The sequence below is a fragment of the Mytilus californianus genome, unplaced genomic scaffold, assembly GCF_021869535.1.
Source record: "Mytilus californianus isolate M0D057914Y unplaced genomic scaffold, xbMytCali1.0.p SCAF_4, whole genome shotgun sequence".
Taxonomy (NCBI): Eukaryota; Metazoa; Mollusca; class Bivalvia; order Mytilida; family Mytilidae; genus Mytilus; species Mytilus californianus.
The window spans coordinates 117,557,297-117,580,636 of record NW_026262690.1 but is presented as its reverse complement, the minus strand read 5'-3'; the positions used below and the strand labels follow the sequence as shown (position 1 = coordinate 117,580,636).

At 31.6% G+C, this 23,340-nt stretch overlaps 1 protein-coding gene across 1 annotated transcript in view; it reads right to left on the bottom strand.

The window, feature by feature from the left end:
• Positions 1-187: 187 nt before the first annotated feature.
• Positions 188-23,340, bottom strand: part of LOC127739233 (mitogen-activated protein kinase kinase kinase 9-like) — a 31,627-nt gene continuing 8,474 nt past the window's right edge. The window contains exons 2-8 of the mRNA XM_052250852.1: positions 14,990-15,170; positions 13,619-13,767; positions 12,810-12,985; positions 11,942-12,188; positions 10,903-11,025; positions 8,516-8,683; positions 188-6,476 (exon numbers count right to left, since the gene is read on the bottom strand). Coding sequence (XP_052106812.1) covers positions 5,377-6,476; positions 8,516-8,683; positions 10,903-11,025; positions 11,942-12,188; positions 12,810-12,985; positions 13,619-13,767; positions 14,990-15,170 — 2,144 coding nt within the window. The 3' untranslated portion in view covers positions 188-5,376. The remainder of the gene's footprint in view (positions 6,477-8,515; positions 8,684-10,902; positions 11,026-11,941; positions 12,189-12,809; positions 12,986-13,618; positions 13,768-14,989; positions 15,171-23,340) is intronic.

The window sequence follows — 23,340 nt, the reverse complement described above, 5'->3', positions numbered from 1 at the left end:
GTGTGCAACCTATCTGTGATGTTTCAAGGATCTGAGTTGAAAACTGTAGAAGGAGTTGAGTTAAATTAATGTTTGTGCATTTTCCCACTCAGCTTGCCCAAACATCTAACATCACAATCTAACCAAAATGATAAAGACAAAGATACAAAATTTGATGAAAGAATAGATCCTGACAAACAAAGATAAATCTGTTGTAGTTTTTATTTTTGGTCATTTCCTCAGAAATAAACCATTCCACATAAATCAATACACTTCATTTTGTGATGACAGAAATATATTGTGTTTTTACTGTTATATTAATTCATATAAAATAAAAATAAGCATATACAACAGCGTTAGATCTATTAAATAAAATATAAATGCTTATCAATAAAACACCAAACAACATTGCAATACATTTATCACTAAATCTTATACTTTTCCATTCTTTACACAATACCTACAAAATGCAGTACTGTTGATTCATAATTATTTCGTGGGGTACCATTTTTCGTGGTTTTTGTTGATATAGGTTAACAACATATTTAAGTGTTCAATGAAGTACAATTTTTCTCTAGGGTTTAATGCAGATTTTGGCAAAACCATAAAAATCATGTATCCACGAAAAATTGGTACCTAGGAGATATATGAATTCACAGTGTTCAATCATATATTTCAGAATATATTCTACTGAAAGCTAACATACTAATGTATTTTTTAGATATATATATATATGATTATTACAAAAAATAAACCAAAACCCTGTTTTTCTCTTTTGGGACTAACATTGACAATTCAGTCAGACCAAAAAACAGGAAGTAAAATCTTGGTTGGGGAAATACATTTCATTTTTGTTATACTAACTATAAATTATCACTCGGTGATATGTGAGAGACTTGTAAATGACATAAAAGTTCCAATCTTCCAGCATTTATTAGGAGACGATTTATAAATATTCAAATAATTATATGATAAAATATTACATTAAGTACAAAGATATGCAAAAAGTAGTTAGCAAGATTTAGATCACTATTTTTTTTTTAACACTTTCAAATTGAAACTTTTGATTTGACTCTGACACTAGATTCTATCAAAAAACTTGAAGGACTCTTTGATTTTTTATATTAGCAATTTCTGCACTTCTTCCTAAATTCTAATGATTGATTATTGCTGATCATTGGTAAATATTGCATGCATATTTAGAACATTTCTATTTTTATCATCTTCAGTTTTGTTCAGATCAAAATTTATTGACTAAAAATTAATTCATAATATAAAGAAACTATAAATATAAAAATTGTTCACCTATTGTTAAAAACTCCATAAAATTCTGTATATATACAATTACGAAATTTTGTTCTGTTTATAGTAAATTTGAACAAGTGGATTAAGAAATTTGGTAATAAGTCTTAATGTATATCTTCGATCTGCTTACTTAACAATATACTCATAAATCAGTGATCACATTTGAAGATCTAGGGTTCAAAATTTCAGTTGTTGTCTTAATAAAAATTCAAATGAGAAAAAAAATTCATACCATTTCATTACAAATTACAATCAATTATCTTATAAGGTTTTTGTAGTAGAGGCCCTACCCCTCCCCTCCCCTCCCAGGTATAAACCACTGACACTACTTAATCAATAGATGTTGGAGCAGCCATCTTAAATAGTCAAAATCACTCACTACCCTAAAAGTTATCCACTGTAATCACAAATAAGCCACCTTAGTATACATCACTCCTGAAAGTTGTTTGGTGTTTTTAAATCACAGTTACTGCCTACTAAATTAAGTAGATACCATTTACATAATAATAAGCACAAGAGAAGGTCATAATATTTCCATCTACTGACTAAATTCAAGTCAACAATAAAATAGTGAATATATAACAAGAGGAAAAAAAAAGTTCTCTCTTAAGTTCATAATTCTTCTTTTTTTTTAAAGAAATGAAATAAATCAAAATTGTGACAAAAATACCTTACATATAGGCCAATAATTGGGATATTACAAACAAAATAAAAGTTTACATAAGAAAATCAACATATGCTTTCATCTACCATGTCTACCATACATGAAACTTCCAAATAAAATGTACAAAACTGAACCAAAAAAATTAGTCTCCGTTAAATAAAATAATACATTAGTGAATAAAAATACAAGGGTCTAGGTCAAATTATCTTCTTTTCTTGTTCGTAAAATTCTTTGAATTATAAAGGAGCTTGATGATAATATTATGACCTACCATCTACTAGCCATATAAATTCTATATTCAGCAACATAACTAAAATTTGAGTATTGCACCTACCCCAAGTAACATAAATCTGACAATGATATTATGCTGAACTCAATACTATTTACATCAGATCAAACATTTCCTTATGTAACCATGGTAACAATCAGATCAACTGGTTTAATGTTAATGGTTTGTTGGTGAAAAGTACGTTATCTTTTCTGCAAATAAACATTTTATCCTTATGCTTTATAGAAAAAAATTTCAATGAGACAATATTGAATATATAAACTGCTTTATCAGATTTCACAGAATGTATGAATTTTTAGCTGAAATAAGGGCAAAACTGCAAAAGATTTTTATGCATTTCATTGGTATTAAAAACCAATTCCTGATAATTCTATGTCCAATCATACTAGACTGTTTTGAATGACAACTGTGCTCTTTGTATGTTAATCTATCCAAAGTGCTCTTTTTTGTCAACTTCTAGATCTAGTTTTTATTGTGGCAATTTTTTTCATATTACACCATTTTAATGATGTCTTGGTCAAATCTTGAAATGTGATGAAATCACATCTGATATTAGCATTTTCTTAATTTAATGAAAACCTTTCTTAAAAAAAAACATTTAAAAAAAAATTATCTTTTAAATGGAATGGTTCAATAAAAGAAGGGCTATAAATGAATGATTGATAAATTACTTAAAAGAAAGGATTTAAATTTATGTTGATCAATTTCACTAGAAGTATCAGTTTATGTAAATTTAATTTTGATCTGTAACAATGACAACTGTTAGATTTACAAGTGTACCAATCAAATCCCTTCGTTCAATGAAGATAGAATGAAGATAGACAGTAATTGACTAATCAAATCCCTTCACTCAATGAAGACAGACATCAATCGACCAATCAAATCCCTTCACTCAATAAAGACAGACAGTAATCGCCCAATCAAATTCCTTGAATCAATGAAGACAGACAGTAATATGAATCAATGACTAGTTTAGCACTGCACCATTGTATGGATTTCATTTTGTGATGTCAGATTTATTTTACCCAGGTTGTCGTCACAAATATTCACTCATCCTAGTTCTTATCTATATGTAATAAAAAATAGAATTGTGAATATATCAGTGACCATTATCTACATACATAACAAAAATACACAATATATATAAATAACATTCACTTTTTATCTTTTTTTTACAAATACACTTTAGTACAAATAGTATATATAACAAATAACAAAAATATTTTTGTTCTTAAAATGGCCTTCCATAAACTTAATTCAAATTCTTTGATTTAATAGCAATTAAAATATACAAAAAAAAACTGTACATATCACAAGTCCGTTCAGATCAACTCTGAAAAAAATGTAGTTTGCGATAAAAAAATTATATTGAGTGCAGTTTCTAATGCTACTTTTCCTGCATAAAATTGGATCATTTTATCAAATACAGATAAAAGAAAGTAGTGGGTTATATATCTTTGAACAATTGGAATATCTAATTAGAATTCTAAAGACTTTGATTTTAGGGCCAAAATAAGGCATTTATGAACTTTCACCTTTGCTGAAAATGGTCAATGAAGAGCTTATCATTTATATTTTCAGACTTCGGTGGATAAAAAGCATCAACATTGTACATGAGTGATAAAGATGAATTATACATTTAAAATTTTTCATTTTCTATTTTAAACAACAGAAGACATGCAACAACTCAATTCATTTATTCAGTAGAACATTTAACATAAAATTATAATAAAGTTTGGCCAAAAATTTTGAAGCACTGTTACTGGAACAATAGCATTAAAATTCTGTCAAAAATTAATTTCTAAATTCCCTCCCCCCAAAAAGGTAGGAAATGAAAACAGTGTAACTGCAAGGATATGATGCTTCACTTGTGATGTTCAGTATACTGTGAACTAGTTATAATGTCTACTAGTGAAGTAAAATGTTTCTCTTACATTTGAATTTTCCCATTATAATTTGTAAAATCTAGGATGTGGTTATTATTGAATAATTTTCACCTGATTTACTACGGCTTAAATGGCTGCATAGTAAATGCATTTCTATCTTAAGAATAGTATTCACACAATAATTGAATAATTCGACAGTTAAAATTAAAATATCTAACCATCTGAAGTTGAGAACTACTGAAACACACTCTATGCAGTGGTAGAAATATAGATTCTACCACTGCATCAAGTGTGTTATGATATTTCTCCGCTCGAGACAGTTAAATTTTAATATTTAAAGCGTGAGTCTTGCCAAGCTTTTTAAATAATTAAAATTTAACAGTAGAGAGTAGAGAAATATCGTAATACACGATATATAATGGTGGAATCTCTTTCTCTAATGATTTTTAGGCTATATCTAAACAAAGTTTATCCTTCCTTTTCAAAGATTTGCAGAAAGTTGTGTTATTTAAATGTGACGTATCAAGCATGGTTGCCTTTTTTTATGACATCACAATAGGAAATTCAGAAGAAACCTAGGAAATTTGACGTCATAATTGAATTTCAACCAAACAAAGTTTTCTCTACAGATGAGAAATATTTTCTCACACCAATCCAAAAATGTGAAAAAAGCATGAAAATTAGAGAATCTATATATCATTACATGGTAGTCCTTTCCTTTTACAGATTGTCTATTTGTATGCAGTTATTTAAGCCACTGTTGATCAGGTGAAAAAATGGGGTGATATAGTTACAATGAATATAAAAAAAAACTCAATACAGCTGGTAATTATTTGGATCTTTTTTAATGAAATGTTATGAGAAGACAAAAAAGAAAAGCCGCTGAAAGTACAATATGTTAACTTACTGATTTAACAATTTTTGGTAAATGGAACTAAATTAAGGCCAAAAAGAAATATACATAATGCAATAAATATCACATAAAATGCAAGCAATTTTTAAAAATTCTTTGTTTGCTGTATCTCAATTTTGTTAATTTGTTTAATAAAATTTGGTAGGGAAATTAATATACTGCATAGTTTGAAAATTTTAAATCCAGTAAAAAAATAGTGAATATGAATATGAAATTTTCTTGGTAAAAAATGGTAAACAGTTGTTTTTTTTAGTAAGGCAAATTTTTAGGAGGAGGTAAGAATACAGCAATCAAGTTTAAAAAAAAAACATATTCAGAGTTGCCCTGAAACTGGTTTTGTTCAGTAAAGTACATCGTTATCAGATATTGTAAATTTATGGCCATGCAATAATGGTCTAGTACCATCCTGACTCTGGCCGTCTACGTCAATATCTAGCAGTGTGGTCTGATGGGCAATATGAGGTGGGGTGTGACCAGGTGACAAACTCGATCTTGTAGAGAAGTACGGTGTAGTATCAGAACTGGAAACTAGGTCACCTGAACTTTGTGGAGAATCTTTCTTCCCATTAAACATTGGCTGTGTGGCAGAATATCGTGTAAGAGTGGGCCTATTGCGTGGCCCCATGTCTAAGGTTTTTGGCCTCTCGGGGGTTTCACCGTTAGGTTTTCTCCTTGGAGGTATAGGTGGAGCGGGATCACTCTGTTCTTGCTGACGCTTAGAATACTCTGAAGAATTCCTGGAATTTTGTGAACCCTGATCTTGTGATGAGGTATTTACAAATGACAAGTTTTTGGCATCACGTAAAACATCGTCCTCAAACGTCACTGAATGCCTATTTTTAGAAGATTTTGGAGTGTCATAATTGCTACTATTTGATGTTTGACGTTGTAAGACGTTATGGGTTCGTTCCGGAATAGGTGAGTCATTATCACTTCCATACAACGACCTCCTTTGAACCGTAGTCTGGGATGTAAGTGTACTTGTAGATTGAAGAGTCGACGGGCTGTCACATTCTGCAAAGTCCTTGAACTGCAAAGGCAGATCATCGAAGTTCAAACTTGGTCTCCGTTTCACCTGATATCCATGATATGTATTATGTGGATACCCTGCTGCCGAAGTAAAACGATATGCAGCTGCATCATCCGATTCAATAAACGAGTCACGAACTGCTTGATTATAAGCATCTCTACGGTTCCCAATATACGAGTCTCTCTTCCTGCGAGTCACTTTCGTGTCATCTTTCTGAATAGGAACCCGTAAATCATAACCTATAGCAACTGAACACAACATAGTAGCCATGTTCATTAAAGCACTATCGATTATTTTGTCTGACTTATCAGACCGTTTACTTGACAATTTAAAACTGCTCATTTCTCCACCATTTGGAATGTGTTTTTTAGAATCGTTCACGTCTGACGGCCATTCATTTTCATCATCATCTGAAAAGTTAAGAACCATTAATGTAAAGTGATTGGTTAAATGCAATATGAATCCTGAAACTAATTTCTGATTTAAAATTTTAATGATAAATATATCTTTTTTTCAATTACTATGGATTTGTTTATTTTCGTTGGTATTAATTTTCCTGTGGAATACTTGTATTCTGTGGATATTTGATTTCAAGGTTTTGTAAGTCTGCATACAAGCCTATAGAAAATTCAAACTACACTGAATATTTTAACCCACGATATCCACTAAAATTAGTATCCCAAAAATCATACTGAATCCACAGTAACAATTAGTATCCCACAAATCATACTGAATCCACAGTAACAATGAGTATCCCACAAATCATACTGAATCCACAGTAACAATGAGTATCCCACAAATCATACTGAATCCACAGTAACAATGAGTATCCCACAAATCATACTGAATCCACAGTAACAATTAGTATCCCACAAATCATACTGAATCCACAGTAACAATTAGTATCCCACAAATCATACTGAATCCACAGTAACAATTAGTATCCCTCAAATCATACTGAATCCACAGTAACAATGAGTATCCCACAAATCATACTGAATCCACAGTAACCAGTATGAGGCAGATGTTACTTTGTAAGTATTTTGCATACTAGATACTGAATCTGTAGTTTGGCCATTTGTATGCATGTTTTATTTAAGCAGTGAAACATATGTACTTTTTCATCATGACCAGCTACCATATAACTTTCATACTTAACTTTTCAAAACATCTACATGAACATCATACATGTATCAAAATTTGTGATAAAGCTGCCTCTGATTAAGTACATTTAGTCTGGGTGGTGAGTTGTCTCATTGGCAATCATACCACATCTTCTTATTTTTATAAAGCTTGTGTGCATTCGGTCATTTCCACAGTCCATGTGAAATTAACAAAATCCATCTGAGCTACAGTGTGTAATTTAAGATACAGTACAAAAATATGTAACACACACTGATTATTCCATGAGTGTTTTCATTTTTTATCTTCATTATTTCTGTGGGTAGATGTAATCTTAATTCATATATTACCAATTAGGCTTACCAGCCATTAGTCCATTTCTTAAAATCTTTCTTCAAGTACACTGTTATTTTATTTAGTCATTTCCCCATAACTAAAAGCATGACTACTGTTTCACCACTACGTTCGTTTTTTTTAGAAAAGATAAAAGAGTGCTGAAGAATATATTAATTGTGCAAGTTCTTGTTATTTTTGCTTCATTTGTAATCTTACATTCCCATTCATTACAAGTTAAAAATCAAGAGACCTCCTTTTTTCTGCTAAAAATTTTTTTTTTAATACTGTAAATTCAGAAATTATTGTGAGGTTTTTATTAATGCGACTGGATGAGTATTCCAATAATAAATACTCGCATTCTGATATCTGAAGCATATATCAATATGCAGCTTTTCTGAAATCGCAATAATTAATCTCGCATTTATGTCCGTTCTTCAAAAATCGCAATAATAAATTTAAAGAACTTGAATTTCAAAACAAGAACACATACATGTATCTTTATTTCTCAACAAACCAAATTACCTTGGTATAGCAATATTTGTATTTTCAATTAATCTGATGCCTTATACATTCTCGATTGAAAAAGACTTTATTTTGCTCCATGTTGAAGGCCTCACTGGGATTTTGAGATGAAGAACAGCAATAAAAGCGCTGTTCCTTTGCTTTTTGTGTGTTTTTTGCTGTGCATGTACTGATTTTGTGTCATGGATCATTGGATGGATAGCCCATATCCTTTGTTTTTCTATTCTATACAGTATATGAGATGTTATTTTGAATCTCAGCAGCAAAAGTAAGGGACCTAAGTGTAGACAACTTTATGTAACTCAAATTTATAATAGATTGATTTGCTATTTGTTTTATCATACAATAGCAAATGTTCATAAATTTTCAATTAAAGAATTCATGCTGTTTTTAGTAATAAGATGACATTCAAATAAAAGGATATTCATGGTTATGAACAAAATATTATTTAAATAAATAAAAATATTACATAAATCTCTGAGAGCTCCGATGTTGGAATGTCCACCCATATTCTTCAGAGTTGGAGCACTTTTAGACCATCTTCCATCAGCAAAGTAAATTGATTGTCGTTGATGTCGCTCCTTCTGAACTGAACTTGGTCCCCATGTCCTCCCCTTTACTCCTTCTGATGCTGGATCTGTATAATATATAAACAAACTGAATTATTTAAGGCTTCTTCTGAACTGAGCTTTACTTTGAAGTAAACTCGTCATAGATATCAAGATCAAAATTTTGTACACCAGACAAACATTTTGTCTACAAAAGACTCAGTGACGCTTGAACCTTAAAAATTAAAAAGGCCAAATAAAGTACTGTATAGCGGGTTATTTTAGCGGGTGTAAAATTTCACGATTTAGGGGCAACAAAGTATACGAAAAATTTTGGCGGTTTTTATTTTGGTGGATTCTTAAATCCCAATTAAATATTTTGATTGAATTCATGTTGAAAGTCTGTAATATGAAGGTTTTACTACAAGTATCACATAAACTTAACATTATCAATGATCCATGAAAATGAAGTCACTGTTAGATGAACCATGTCAGACTGACATTTACACCTAACAATCATTCCATACACCAAATATAGTGATCCTATCACTTATAGTACCGGATAAACTGATCAAAGCACAAAACCTTAACATTGACCAATGAACCATGAAAATGAGGTCAAGGTAATATGAACCCTGCCAGACAGGCGTTTACACCTTACAATCATTCCATACACCAAATATAGTGGTCCTATCATTTAAAGTACCTGTTAAACAGACCAAAGCACAAAATCTTAACATTGACCAATGAACCATGAAAATGAGGTCAAGGTAATATGAACCCTGCCAGACAGACATGCACACCTTCCAATCATTCTATGCACCAAATATAGTTAACTTACTGCTTATAGTATCCAAGATAAGGACTTGATTACATAACTTTAACCTTGATCACTGATCCATGAAATGAGGCCGAGGTCAGGTTAACCCTACCTGACAGAAATGAAGGCCTTGCAAGGAACCTATAAACCAACTATAGTTATCCTATTTCTCATAATAAGAGAGATTTTCACATTTCAAAAAAACAGTAATTTTTTTTTTCAAGCAGTCACTGAACCATGAAAATGAGGTCAAGGACAATGGACATAAGATAGACGAAAACTTTGTAACATAAGGTATCTGCCTACAAGGTATGAAGCATCCAGGTCTTTAAGCTTCTGAAATATACAGCTTTATACAAATTGTTTACTTCACCACTATCATTGCAGCATATATAGTAATCTCTATGTCTCGCATTCTGTGACTTTTGTCGCAGGAAAGACAAAAATACTACATTACAAAATATTTACTTACAAACTTACTAAAATAAGCATTCTGAGAGTATTGCATGGCAATACATAGTCCCATACCATTTAAAAATTCATTGTACTGGAACAAAATTCTAACTTAATCGGTAATTTGTAATATTTTCTATATCAAAATAAATGGGGAATGTGTCCATGGGACACTGATGATGCCCCCACTTGCATATAACGTTATAAAGGGACTTAACTCAAGAACAGTAAAAGCGACGCTACCCAAATTCGTACTTGATCTGAGTTTTGTGGTAATAAGCATTGTGAATAAGTTTCATAACATTTGGTTGAGGCAAACTTAAGAAAGAGAACGGAAACGAAAAATTCAGCAAATTTTCCATTTGTAAAGGGGCATAACTCTAGAACGGTAAAAGTGACGCCACCAAAATTCACACTTGATCTGTGTTTTGTGGTAATTAGCAAATGTATAAGATTCATAATGTTTGGTTGAGGCAAACTAAAGTTAGAGAACAGAAATGAAAAATTCAGCAATTTTTCCATTTGTAAAGGAACATAACTCTTTAATAGTAAAAGTGACGCCATCGAAATTCAAACTTGATCTGTGTTTTGTGGTAGTAAGCATTGTGTATAAGATTCATAACATTTGGTTGAGGCAAACTCAAGTTAGAGAACGGAAACGAAAAATCATTTGTAAAGGGCATAACTCTAGAACGGTAAAAGTGACACCACCAAAATTCAAAGTTGATCTGTGTTTTGTGGAAATAAGCATTGTGTTTAAGTTTCATAACACTTGGTTGAGGCAAACTTAAGTTAGAGAATGGAAACCAATTTTGGGAAGTACAGATGTACAGACGTACGGAGAGTCGGACAAGGGTAAAACTTAATGCCCCCTTCGCTACAGCGAGGGCATAAAAAACTAAGTCAAAATATATCCTGGTTTCAATCATGAAGAACAAAAGTGTGCCCGACTGATGGAGTGCAAACCTAAAGTCCCCTTCTGCTTTGCTGGTAGGGGACTAAAAAATAACAATTTATACAAAATGCTAATCTTACATGCTATTGCACGAAGTCTTGCTGGTGTATAAGCAGGAGACTGAGGTGGACTATCATGACTATCAGGACTTGATGGTGCAGGAGGATGAAATTCATGTTGTACTGTAATGTTATGGCGGAAATCTGAAACAAAATCGTGAATTCATATAATTTTGAAGAAAAGATCTATGTTGCAATTACTGTTAATGCAGATATACACAAAAATAAACCATTTTTTTCTAGAAAAGTACATCGAAATCTTTCCATGCAGTGTAATATTAAGTTGGATCTAAAATTTAATAAGAGTTGTCTCTCTTCAGTCATAAACATTAGTTATGTGCCAAAAAATTATTACTCAATAAATAAAAACTTTAAATTCTTCTAAATGACAACTATGATGTAACACATCTCTTTATATACATCTTTTTATCTCTAAACCTGTCCTCTATGACAAACATTATGAATTCAATTATTTCTGAATATGTCATGTTATTTCTTACAGACTCACTTCAACTGTCTTAAACTCTGTTTGCTTTCAGATTTTTCTTCAAATTCTATTTTGATGACATAATATTCTAAGTCTGTGTTTAAAAATTCTGCATACAAAACAAATTGTTGTGTGTTGTAACAGATTGCTGTTCTTTTTTTCAAAGTCACATTTCTTTTTTAATTCAAAGCTTCATTGTATGATCCTTGGTATTGGAATGTGAATGTCTTTTTTTTCAATTATCAAATGACTTTTGTAGTGTTAATTAATGTTTTTACTTTTAATTTCAATTTCAGGTTTGTCAAGCGGTTGCTTAGTGCTTTCTTGTCAGCAAAAGTCCATCTCTTTTCAAAGGCTTCAATTAGAGATGTTTAAAAGTTAACTATACATGATTGCTATTGAAAACTGAGTTTATTTTATTCTCACCAAACCTCCAAAAAATACAAATTATCAACCTCCTAGGACAATTCTGAATCCATGCAGATTTCCCTACATAAAGTAGTGTTTTCCCACTCAACACACAGTTTCTGGGGATGCCTTAACCACTCAGCATTAATTGGGTAACCACATTACCTGAAGGCTGACTAATAGCAGGGCCTCCAGCTTTGATTAATTTTAGTCGACTCTTTTTAAACTTTCCCTTCCTAATTCTTGGTTTGGGGGCTCCCATGATCTGTTGTAAAATCATAATGTTAAGTTCTCTTTCTACAAGTTCAATTTCTCTTTCTTTAAGCTCTTGCTCTCGTTTATGTAACAATTCCTCCACTTTCTTCTGTTGTAATGCTGCTTTTGTAAGTTCTTCCTCTCTACAACGGAGTTCCTGTTCGAGAAATCAAATATACAGTGAATATATGGTGTTCAAAATAATTCTACTATTTCTTAGGTATGAATTATGAATGATTGATGATGGATCATAAACTATTGCACTGTTTCAATGTAACAATAATTAAGCTGAAACCAGAACTCCAGCAGTACCAAAATCAATTTTGCAATTAAACACTTTCTTCTCCTCTCTAGATGGATATTCAACTGGACCTATTCAAAGAATTACAAAGCAGAGAAAAAAAGTTGACAAACACGAGCCTGTAATTCAGTGGCTGTCTGTCCTTAGTCACTGTCAGCACATTTGCTTTTCGCTAATTGTTTTGTACATAAATCAGGCAGTTATTTTTCTTATTTGAATTGCTTCACATTTTGCCATGTCAGGACTTTTTATCTATAGCTTATCACAAGATACAGGCTTTGCTTATTGTTGACGGCTGTACAGTGACCTACAATTGCTAACATCAATGTCATTTTGTCTCTGGTGGATAACTGTCTCATTGGCAATTATACCACATCTTCTTATTCTTATATTAATATATTAAGTAGATAAGTTTACTTTCTATTTTGATTTTTCCTGCTTTGGGTGATTTTGATATACTTGTAATGGATAAATTACCTTTTCTTTACTACGAAGTTCATCAAACATAGCTTCAATTTCCAGTCGCCAGTCCTCTTGCATAGTTTGAAAAGACTCCTGAGGTGTAGTCATAAATGGCGAGGCAGCAATGTCCGCAAGACGAGACAGAATTTCATTAAACGTTGGCCGTTGATGGGATTCCTGATGCCAACAATCTATTATAAAATAAAAATATCAAGAAACGTTATAAGTACTGTGGATTCAATATCATTCTTGGGGTACCAAGATTTTTTGTGGATTTTTCAGGTGTATGAACATGTAAACCACAAATTTAATTGTTAAACAATATTTCAATTTTCTATAGACTTCTGTGCAGACTTTGGCAAATACACGAAATCATGTATATGTCAGTAATAATTGTGTGTGTGTTTTCAGTGGCAAATATTTCATGTTTTCATTCAATTTTTATGAGATGTTACAGTGCAATATGTGCCTGTAAAGTTTTACTTGTCAGAACTTGGATATGACATATGAATATGTAAAGATTGTGTTGATTCCTATTGATACTATACATGTAGCTATAATATTTAATATCCATGATGGTAATCTCAGTTTAATGTTTATGATCTATGTGATATTATAATTATCCATCATGAGTCTGATAAACTTGGGTTATGTAGAAAATATAGGCAATATCACATTGCTAATGGCTTATGTGTTTGCTATCTGTGAGGTTTTTTCATGATTTATATCTAAAAGGCCTATCCAGTAACCTCGAAATGGTCATTCTGAATATTCAAAATGTGACATGCTCATGTATATTTCCACTCTTTGTCTGTGATATTTACCTGACATGAGCTTGGAGAAGAGTCCAGGGCAGGTAGAGGGTATTGGTAGTGTCAGCTTGTTTACAGCAACACCATAAGCTACACCAAGAGCATCGATTCCTTTGTATGGTGTTTCTCCTGTTAATAACTCCCATAATAAAACACCATAGCTGAAAATATCATAAGATTATCAATTTATTACCAGTTTATAAAAAATATGTTTCTAGGGGGAGAGTCCGAGACCTATTATTCCTGTTTGTTTATCATTGAGTTTTTCAACAAAAAGTATCGAACTGTTTACAATTTAATGGACTGTAACTTGTGAAATTTTCTTCATGCAGAGTGTAATTGGTTGACATAAAAAGTTTTGTGTCCATAAAAAATTTAAAGTTGTTTGTTTTTATAATTTAAAGTTGTTTGTTTTTATAGTGATTAAGATTATAACACAAGGTTGACTGCTGTGACCCAATTTTTGACACTTTTACCTATTATGTCTGTTTGTTTTGTTCACACATTGTTGTCAATTTGATGAAATTTTCTGTGACTGTCATACAAGTGAGAGGTTTAGCTAGCTATAAAACCAGGTTTAATCCACCATTTTCTACATAAGGAAATGCCTGTACCAAGTCAGGAATATGACAGTTGTTTTACATTTGTTTGATGTGTTTGAGCTTTTGATTTTGCCATTTGATAAGGGACTTTCCCTTTTGAATGTTCCTTGTTCGGTATTTATGTTATTTTACTTTTTATTACCTTGAAATTCTGTCAATCCAACATATAGAAATTTGAAAACAGAAAACCTTAATCTTCACTGAAATATCTGATGGAATACTTGATGATTATTGAGTACAAGTAGTTGGACATATCTAAGATCTGTACTAAAGTTTTTTTGTTTTTGTTTCTGGAAGCCTCTGTTCATTACAAGAGTTTGGACACTAAAAACAAATTCTCTTTAATTTCCTGTGGAACACAGAACAGATTTTTTTCATGTTTATCAAAGTTTTGAAATTGAGCCAGTTTGTGGATTTTTTTTCTTTTGTGGATGAAGGGGTTTAGTTACCTCCCCATTTTAAAAATATCATAAAATCTTGTTTCAGTTATTGTTGAAGTGTGCTGATAATTCCTATACTGTATGTTAAACAAAATTGAAATTAATCAATTCAGTCTGTAACAGCAGTCTATTGCTAATTTCAACAGTGATTTTAGTGAAACCAACAGTATTTAATTTATATATAACGTGTTTCAGTACCATAACTTTCTATATAGTAGTTTGAGTGATTTAAAATTTTGTTATCACATATTCACTTATAAATCCTAGTGAAACACTGAATAATTTCTTTTTATTTGCAAAGGACAGTTTAAAGTGAATACTGATTGGTAAATAATTCTTACCTCCAGACATCACTGCTTTTAGAGAAGGTAGAAGTTTTAATAACTTCCGGTGCCATCCATGCATATGTTCCTGCAGCACTCATCCTAGTTGTTTTGGATACCTCTCTTGCTAAACCAAAGTCCGTTATTTTCAAAGTTTTGTCATATATATCGTCATTCTCTACCGGTTCTTTGATGAGTACTGAAATGAAAACAATAATAATGAATTACATAGATATAAGAAGATGTGGTATGAGTGCCAATGAGACAACTCTCCATCCAAGTCAAAATTTATAAAAGTAAACCATTATAGGTCAAAGTACGGTCTTCAACACGGAGCCTTGGCTCACACCGAACAGCAAGCTATAAAGGGCCCCAAAAATGAAAAACCATTCAAACGGGAAAACCAACGGTCTAATCTATATAAAAAATGAGAAACGAGAAACACTTATGAACCACATCAACAAACGACAACTACTGAACATCAGATTCCTGACTGCATATTCCAACAGCAATAGGACAGAGAAATCTGCCAAGACTAATGAAGCATCTAGCTATCTAGATAACTGTTACTAGTAACTGGTTTTCTTTTTAAGAAGATTAAATTTCACAATTTCAAGTGCAAGAGTTTGCAAGGTTTCATTTCTACTGTTTTATGTTAGTGATTCTGATTATCTTGTTAATAATAAACTAATGGGAACAGAAACTTTTCGGCAACTTTAATTATTTGAAAAATTATTGAAAATAAATCCCTCCAAAAAATTACCTATTTAACAGTAATACAGAATAGATACCCAAGAATAAAAGTACTTTCACAGTATAGGGGTGAATTAAGCATGGCAGCAGCCTTTGTTCAATATTGAAATAATAATAATAATATTTAATTGTTCAGAATGAAGAGTTTCTTAAATTCTTTCATTCTTCATACAATTCATTTGTGCTGAAATATAAATAAAGTTAAAATAGTCTTACAGCCCTTTTATTTAATTTCCCTTCATACATGTACATTTAATTCTATTAGTAGTCAACGATGGTGCTTAAAATTTCAAACTTGGCTGTATGATCTCTGCTGTCAACAATATAAAAAAAAAAACAGTTTAACGACTTTTTATAAGAAATGACTGAGACATACAAGTACTACTGATTTTACTGTAATTAATTTGACCATTTACCACAGACCACACTGTGTAATTATATAAATAATAACTAATGACTACATTTTTATTTTTTTATACATGTAATAATTAATGACACCAATTTTAACAAATGTTGGTAATTACTACAGTGTTTATATGTGATTTACATAAGCAAACAGGGGAGTTTGGTCTTTAATATAGTGTCAGTTTAATTCATTCAAAACATTGGATCTTGACATATGTTTATTGTTGAAGACCGTATGTTGACCTCATGTTGTCTTTTGGTTCTTCCGTGTCATTGGGTTTATGTTTTATAGATGTATACATGTACTCCAGATCTCCTTTTATTCATTATAACAATTTTTCTTAAATATAGGCAGAGATATTAAATTACATTTTGGCTAAGCAGACTACATGGCTGCCATCTTAGACAGCAGACAGGGTCAATATGAGGAAACAAAATGTCTACTGGCCAGGTGACGATCTTTCATTCTTTCATAGCAATGTAGAATGGTGGTCAGGGCTGTTGAGCATAATTTCAAGGGCACAGGAAGTGCAAAGTTTCTAATTGGTCCCCTATGCAACCTTTTATAGTGGACATGCCATTTCTTTTTTTCTACATAAGTCATGTGAGTCTTAAGCTTGGATACATAATTTTTTTATTAGTTGTTTTTGGCTTTGAACAAGCTTTCAGTTACTGCAAGTATTCTTAAATCAGTACATTGTATATAGAAATAAGAAGATGTGGTATGAGTGCCAATGAGACAACTCTCCATCCAAGTCACAATGTGTAATAAAATGCTCCGCAGGGCGCAGCTTGATACGACCGCAGAGGTCGAACCCTGAACAGTTGGGGGAAGTATGGACACAACATTCAAGCTTGATACAGCTTTGGATTTGGATTGTGATTAAATATTTGACACAGCATAGGTTTCTAACACAGATTGAATGTGGTCTAAGAACTTAAAAATTTTAAATTGGACATTCACCTATTATGGTCCAATATCCAAAATCTAAATACATGGTTAGATTCAGCATATCAAAGAATCCCAAGAATTCAATTTTTGATGAAATCAAACAAAGTTTAATTTTGGACCCTTTTGACCTCAATGTGGACAAAGTTGATAACGGGGCCCAAAAATCAAAAATCTAAATACATGGTTAGATTCAGCATATCAAAGAACCCCATATATTCAATTTTTGTTGAAATCAAACAAAGTTTAATTTTGGACCCCGATTTGGACCAACTTGAAAACTGGGCCCATAATCAAAAATCTAAATACATGTTTAGATTCAGCATATCAAAGAACCCTAAAAATTCAATTTTTGTTAAAATCAAACTAAGTTTAATTTTGGACCCTTTGGACCTTAATGTAGACCAATTTGAAAACGGAACCAAAATTTAAGAATCTAAATACACAGTTAGATTCGGCATATCAAAGAACCCCAATAATTCAATTTTTGATGAAATCAAACAAAGTTTAATTTTGGACCCTTTGGACCTCAATGTGGACCAATTTAAAAACGGGGCCCAAAATCCAAAAACTAAGTACACGGTTAGATTCAGCATATTAAAGAACCCCATGAAATCAAGAATAAAACCCCATTGAAATTGGTCAAGAAATAAGCAATTTATAGGAAGTATCTTCTTTTGCACAATCCTGTGCTATTAAATATTTCTTGCTATTGCGCAATACTGTACAATTGACAATTTCTTGCTATTGCGCAATATTGTGCTATTGGATATTTCTTGCTATTGCGCAATACTGTGCAATTGAAGATTTCTTGCTATTGCGCAATACTGTGCAATTGAAGATTTCTTGCTATTGTGCAATACTGTGCAATTGAAAATTTCTTGCTATTGCACAATACTTATTATATAATAATTTACACATCCTGTTTGGTGTGTATCTCCTACCATATCATTATTATTTGATTTTAAATATAAATCAGAAATAACCAACTTAAAATGGAAAATTTTAAAAGAAACAAAAAAGGAAAAAAAGAAAAAAAAGGAAAAAAAAATAAATCCCCCCCCCAAAATTTTTTGAACCCCCATTATGATTCATCACCCCCAAACTCAATCCCAGCCTTCCCTTTGTGGTATGGTACCTTGCAGTACAATTTCAGAGAGATCCATACACTTGAACACAAGTTATTGTCTGGAAACTAGAAAAAAATGTGTTTTTTGGCCCCTTTTTGGCCCCAAATTCCTAAACGTTTAGGGCAATTACCCCCAAACTCAATTCAAGCTTTCCCTTTGTGATATGGAACCTTGTAGTACAATTTCAGAAAGATCCATACACTCACACAAGTTATTGTCATGAAACTAGAAAAATGCTTGTTTTTTGCCCCTTTTTTGGCCCCTAATTCCTAAAATTTGGCGGCAATTACCCCAAAAATCAATCCCAGCATTCCTTTAGTGATATGGAACCTTGTGGTACAATGTCAGAGAGATCCATACACTAACACACAAGTTATGTCTGGAAGTTACAAAAATGCTTATTTTTGGCCCCTAATTCCTTTACTGTTATTACCATAACCCCCAAAATTAATCCCAACCTTCCTTTTGTGGTATTGAACCTTGTGGTAAAATTTCATAAAGATCCATTCACTTAAACTAAAGTTAGAGTGCGAAAACCAATGTGTCTTCGGACGACGCCGGACGACGACGACGACGACGCCAACGTCATACCAATATACGACCACAAAATTTTTTTGCGGTCGTATAAAAAGTAAACAATTATAGGTCAAAGTACTTCAACACGGAGCCTTGGCTCACACTAAACAGCAAGCTTATATAATACTTTTGTTAGTTGTTTTTTATGTGCTTTGTGTCCGTCCATCTGATGAGTCAAACTTTTTCAACTGGTTTTTATTGTTTGTTCTTACATGTACGTTGTGCTGTAACCTATTATGCAGTTGTCCCAAATTGGGGGAGGGTTTGGGTTTGAGCGCCTGCAAACATGTTTAACCCCGCCATATTTTGTATGTGCCTGTCCCAAATCAGGAGCCTGTTATTCAGAGGTTGTTTTTTGTTACATTTAGTCATGTCAAGGCCTTTTATAGCTTGCTATGCAGTACTTCATTTGGTCTCTGGTGGATAGCTGTCTCATTGGCAATTATACCACTTCTCCTTATCTTTATATTGACAAATTATATAAGAGTGCTGCTTACATACACGTCATATTGTCTCTGGTGGAAAGTTCACAATTATACCACATCTCCTTATTTTTATACTAAAATATAAATAAGAAGATGTGGTATAAGTACCAATGAGACAACTCTCCATCCAAGTCATAAACAATTATCATGATTATAGGTCAAAGTACGGCCTTCAACACGGAGCCTTGGCTCACACCGAACAGCAAGCTATAAAGGGCCCCAAAATGACTAGTGTAAAACAATTCAAACAGGAAAACCAACAGTCTGATCTATAAATGCATGTAAAATAACTTTTGTATTCAAAAAAATATATTTAACAAAGTGTGAGGTTAATTAATTTGAGTGGGCTAGAATGGGATTCCCATGATAGGCAGACGGAGATGACAAATGTATATGAACTGTAGTATGTATCCTAGTCCTAGAGATTCTGGCAGCCTATTACCGGTATTTGACAATGACAAATGTCTTATATATAAAAATATAATGTTTGTGTGAAAGCTTGGCTTCCAAAACAGTGGTATTGTCCAGAAAAACTAAATAATTAATGTTCACAAAAAACAATTATCAAATATTACGTAAAAGATGTATTTTTTTTTAAATTTATATTCCACAAGATGACCTATTTCACACTTTAAAAGACATATACATATAACTATTGTCATAATTCATCTCCATTAAAAATATTACTATATTATGTCATCTTGGCTTGTTTACTAATGACATTTAGTCTTTTTTTTCTTTTTTTTTTTTTGCATAAATTTAAAGCTGAATTACATTTGTCTTGCAAAATGTCCAAATTGCCCAATTTTGACCTCAACAAAAATTAACAGTACTGGTATTTAAAAGGTTGCAAATTGTTAAATTTAACAGTGATTTAGAGATCTACAAAAAAAGGAAAATTGGATACCGGTACAACCAGGAACTTACTGAACATTTCTATCAAAATATTATAAAAATAGTCGAATTTTTGTGTCATGACCATGAACTGCAAAAAAAAGCATTCAAAAGTCTAATTTGAAGACTGAACTGCAAAATTTAAAATTGCAAATAACTCAGGTTACCTTTCAAAGTTACATTTAACCGAGTTTTAATGTTTTGCACGATATATTTAATTTATACAGTTAGAAAAAAGTTAACTGAAATTAGAATACATTAAACCATTATAGTTATATCACCACGATTTATCTAAGGGTGTTGCTCCTTCACCCTTGAGTTTTTTTGCCCCACCCTTGGTTTTCTCATAATAACTAATAAATTTTTAGGTTGAATTGAGATAAGTTTAGAAAACAATTCTTAATCAGTACAATTTTGAAAGACAATAATTAAAAGTTATACTGTAAATTCAGAAATTATTGCGAGGTTTTTATTAATGCGAGTAATGCGACTCATTGAGTATCGCAATAATAAGAACTCGCATTCTGAAATCTGATACACATATCTTAAGCAAATGTTTCTGAAATCGCAATAATAAATCTCGCATTTTTGTCCTTTTTTTCAAAAATCGCAATAATAAATGAACGCATTAATTTCTGAATTTACAGTAATTGTTCGCCATAAAATTCAGATACAGTCACTTTTTGTACACATATAATTATAAGAGTATTGCAAAAGGTATAAAATTGCAAAACATTTCTAAATGGTAAAAATAAAGCTACACCCATGAAATTTTTCGTTGGTGATCCCTGCATTACAAAGAAATTGTGTTAGATGTTCGAGAGTTTCCATTATAAAAGTGCTGGCACATAAACAGAAAATTTTCACATATATCATGTTTTATCAAACTTTGACTGATAGTTAAAAATCTGTTTTGTATTTTTAACATCACATAAAAAGTCCCATCTAATGAATACAGTATAATGGTCCCTATATACCAAAAATTGCATTTGACATTTTTATTGCCTTAAGAGTAAAACACTGGAAAATTGTTTTTTAATTAAAATTTAGGGAAGAATCGACTGAATGGACAATGTTTATGATCTACCTGTATTTTCGAGGTAACAGATTTTATGTTCATTTCTAATGTCAATTTCGTCAACCAATTAACCCATTAAAATGCATTTGCATATATAATCAATGTAAGTATGGTTGCTAAATGAAATATTTTAAATAGCTGAAATAAAATCACATCATCCAAAATGTCATAGGTTTATGTTTTTACAAAGTTGTGTCACAGTGCCAACCACTAATATTGACAGATATAAATCTAATGTTTACTCTTGTTTTAAAGTCACACATGTACACAAATTGATCTTTTTTTTAACATGAAACAGACCCAGTTTTAACCCACATTTTCATATCTGACATCATTCAGTTTAACCCGAAAAGACAAAAAAACGTTATCTCTTACAAATTTAATCAAAGTGATGAATTAGTGAACACCAATCAAAACATTTTTCTGTCATGACTAATTTGTGTTTTATACTATACACAAAGTTAAACTTTCACTAACCAAATTAATTTTCTTAGTCGAGCGTGCATGTATTTATTTGCAAACTTTTGTATCACACATGAATTAGCAAAATACTCTATTTCTATTTCAAATTTAAATATGTTCATGAAATTTAAACAGGAAAATTAAATGTTGACTATCTAAAATATAGATACATGTTTATATCAATGTATATAATTAATACAAAATATACCTAATGTTTCAGTAAAATCTTTTGAAAATATTACAGAAAAATGTTTCACCTGACCAAGAAATGGACTGTCCAAAAGAACAGTTATCAAAATTTATATTTAATAAATTAATACAACAAGAAACTTGGATTGAAATAATAAATTATTTGTCTGGGTCAGCACACAGCAGGCCAGTCTATTTGTTTTATCTACTGGCCCTTGTAAACAAATTTAACCCAAGGAGGAAGACAGTGGGAATCAGTTACAAAGACTTATTGGCCAATAGGATTTGTCCTTTACAACTCTTCCTGGCTTCTCATGTTATTTATAAGGCCTTGTAAATCATACCAGTAATAACATGTTAACCTCAAAAAATATATTCATGAGTTCTGCCTCCTGACAGAACAAATAGGGTAGGTAATTAGGTCAAATCATTTTATTTAAAAAAAAATATTTTAGCTAACTATATACATGTAAAGAAATGTTCTGGACTTGAACGTACATGTACAATGTATATATAGGGGACAGGAAATACAACTTTATTTGTTTTTGGCCTAAGCCCTATTTCAACTCCTGATGAAACACATGTATCTTTACATGTACTCTTTAGAAAACATAATAATAAGGATACAAGATATGATAATAATACAGATATGATATATTTATGGCCTTGAATAACAGTGGTCTAGGTCAGGGAAATCCTGTCTGATAGTGTCCTAATTTTAAACGCGACCCACCCACCTACACACTGAAGATGAATTCATCCACGACAGGTTACAAACAGATCCATTTACAAGTTTTATGGTTTTCAATTGAAATTTAAATGAAACGAGCCTATCCTACTGTTAAAAGTTCATACGATCTTTTTATAAAAGGTGTTCTAATAATCCCTCTTTATCTATAATGGTATACATTGTGATAATAGCGGTAATAACACATGTTCAACCACATGTAATTTATAATGCAGTCTTGAACTCATATTTGTGTCTTATGCATGTCAACTGGAAACTTATGAAAATTATCATACAAACTGGTAAAGACAACGATCAATACAATCAAGATTGAGCTAAAAGTATTAGTTCAACCTGTTACAAATATTATATATATATATTTATTTACTATAATTGTCCTAAATGTAAGACGTTTAAATTCTTTAAATTCGTATGCAGTGCAGTTGCAATCATCGATAAACTACAATATTCAATCAATTATCAATAAACATGAAAGTGTATATTTTTTAATTTTCTTCCCTTACAAATTTAAGGGTCTACCTTTTAAAAAAACAGAACCTATGCACAATATATAGTTGACTGACTGCTTATAGTACACATGTGTATCTGAGAAATAGACCCAATCACCAAAAATTACAAATGTAACATTGACCAATAACCCCAGTAATGAGGTCAAGGTCAGATGAAACTTGCCAGACAAACATGTACCTATACATCTTAC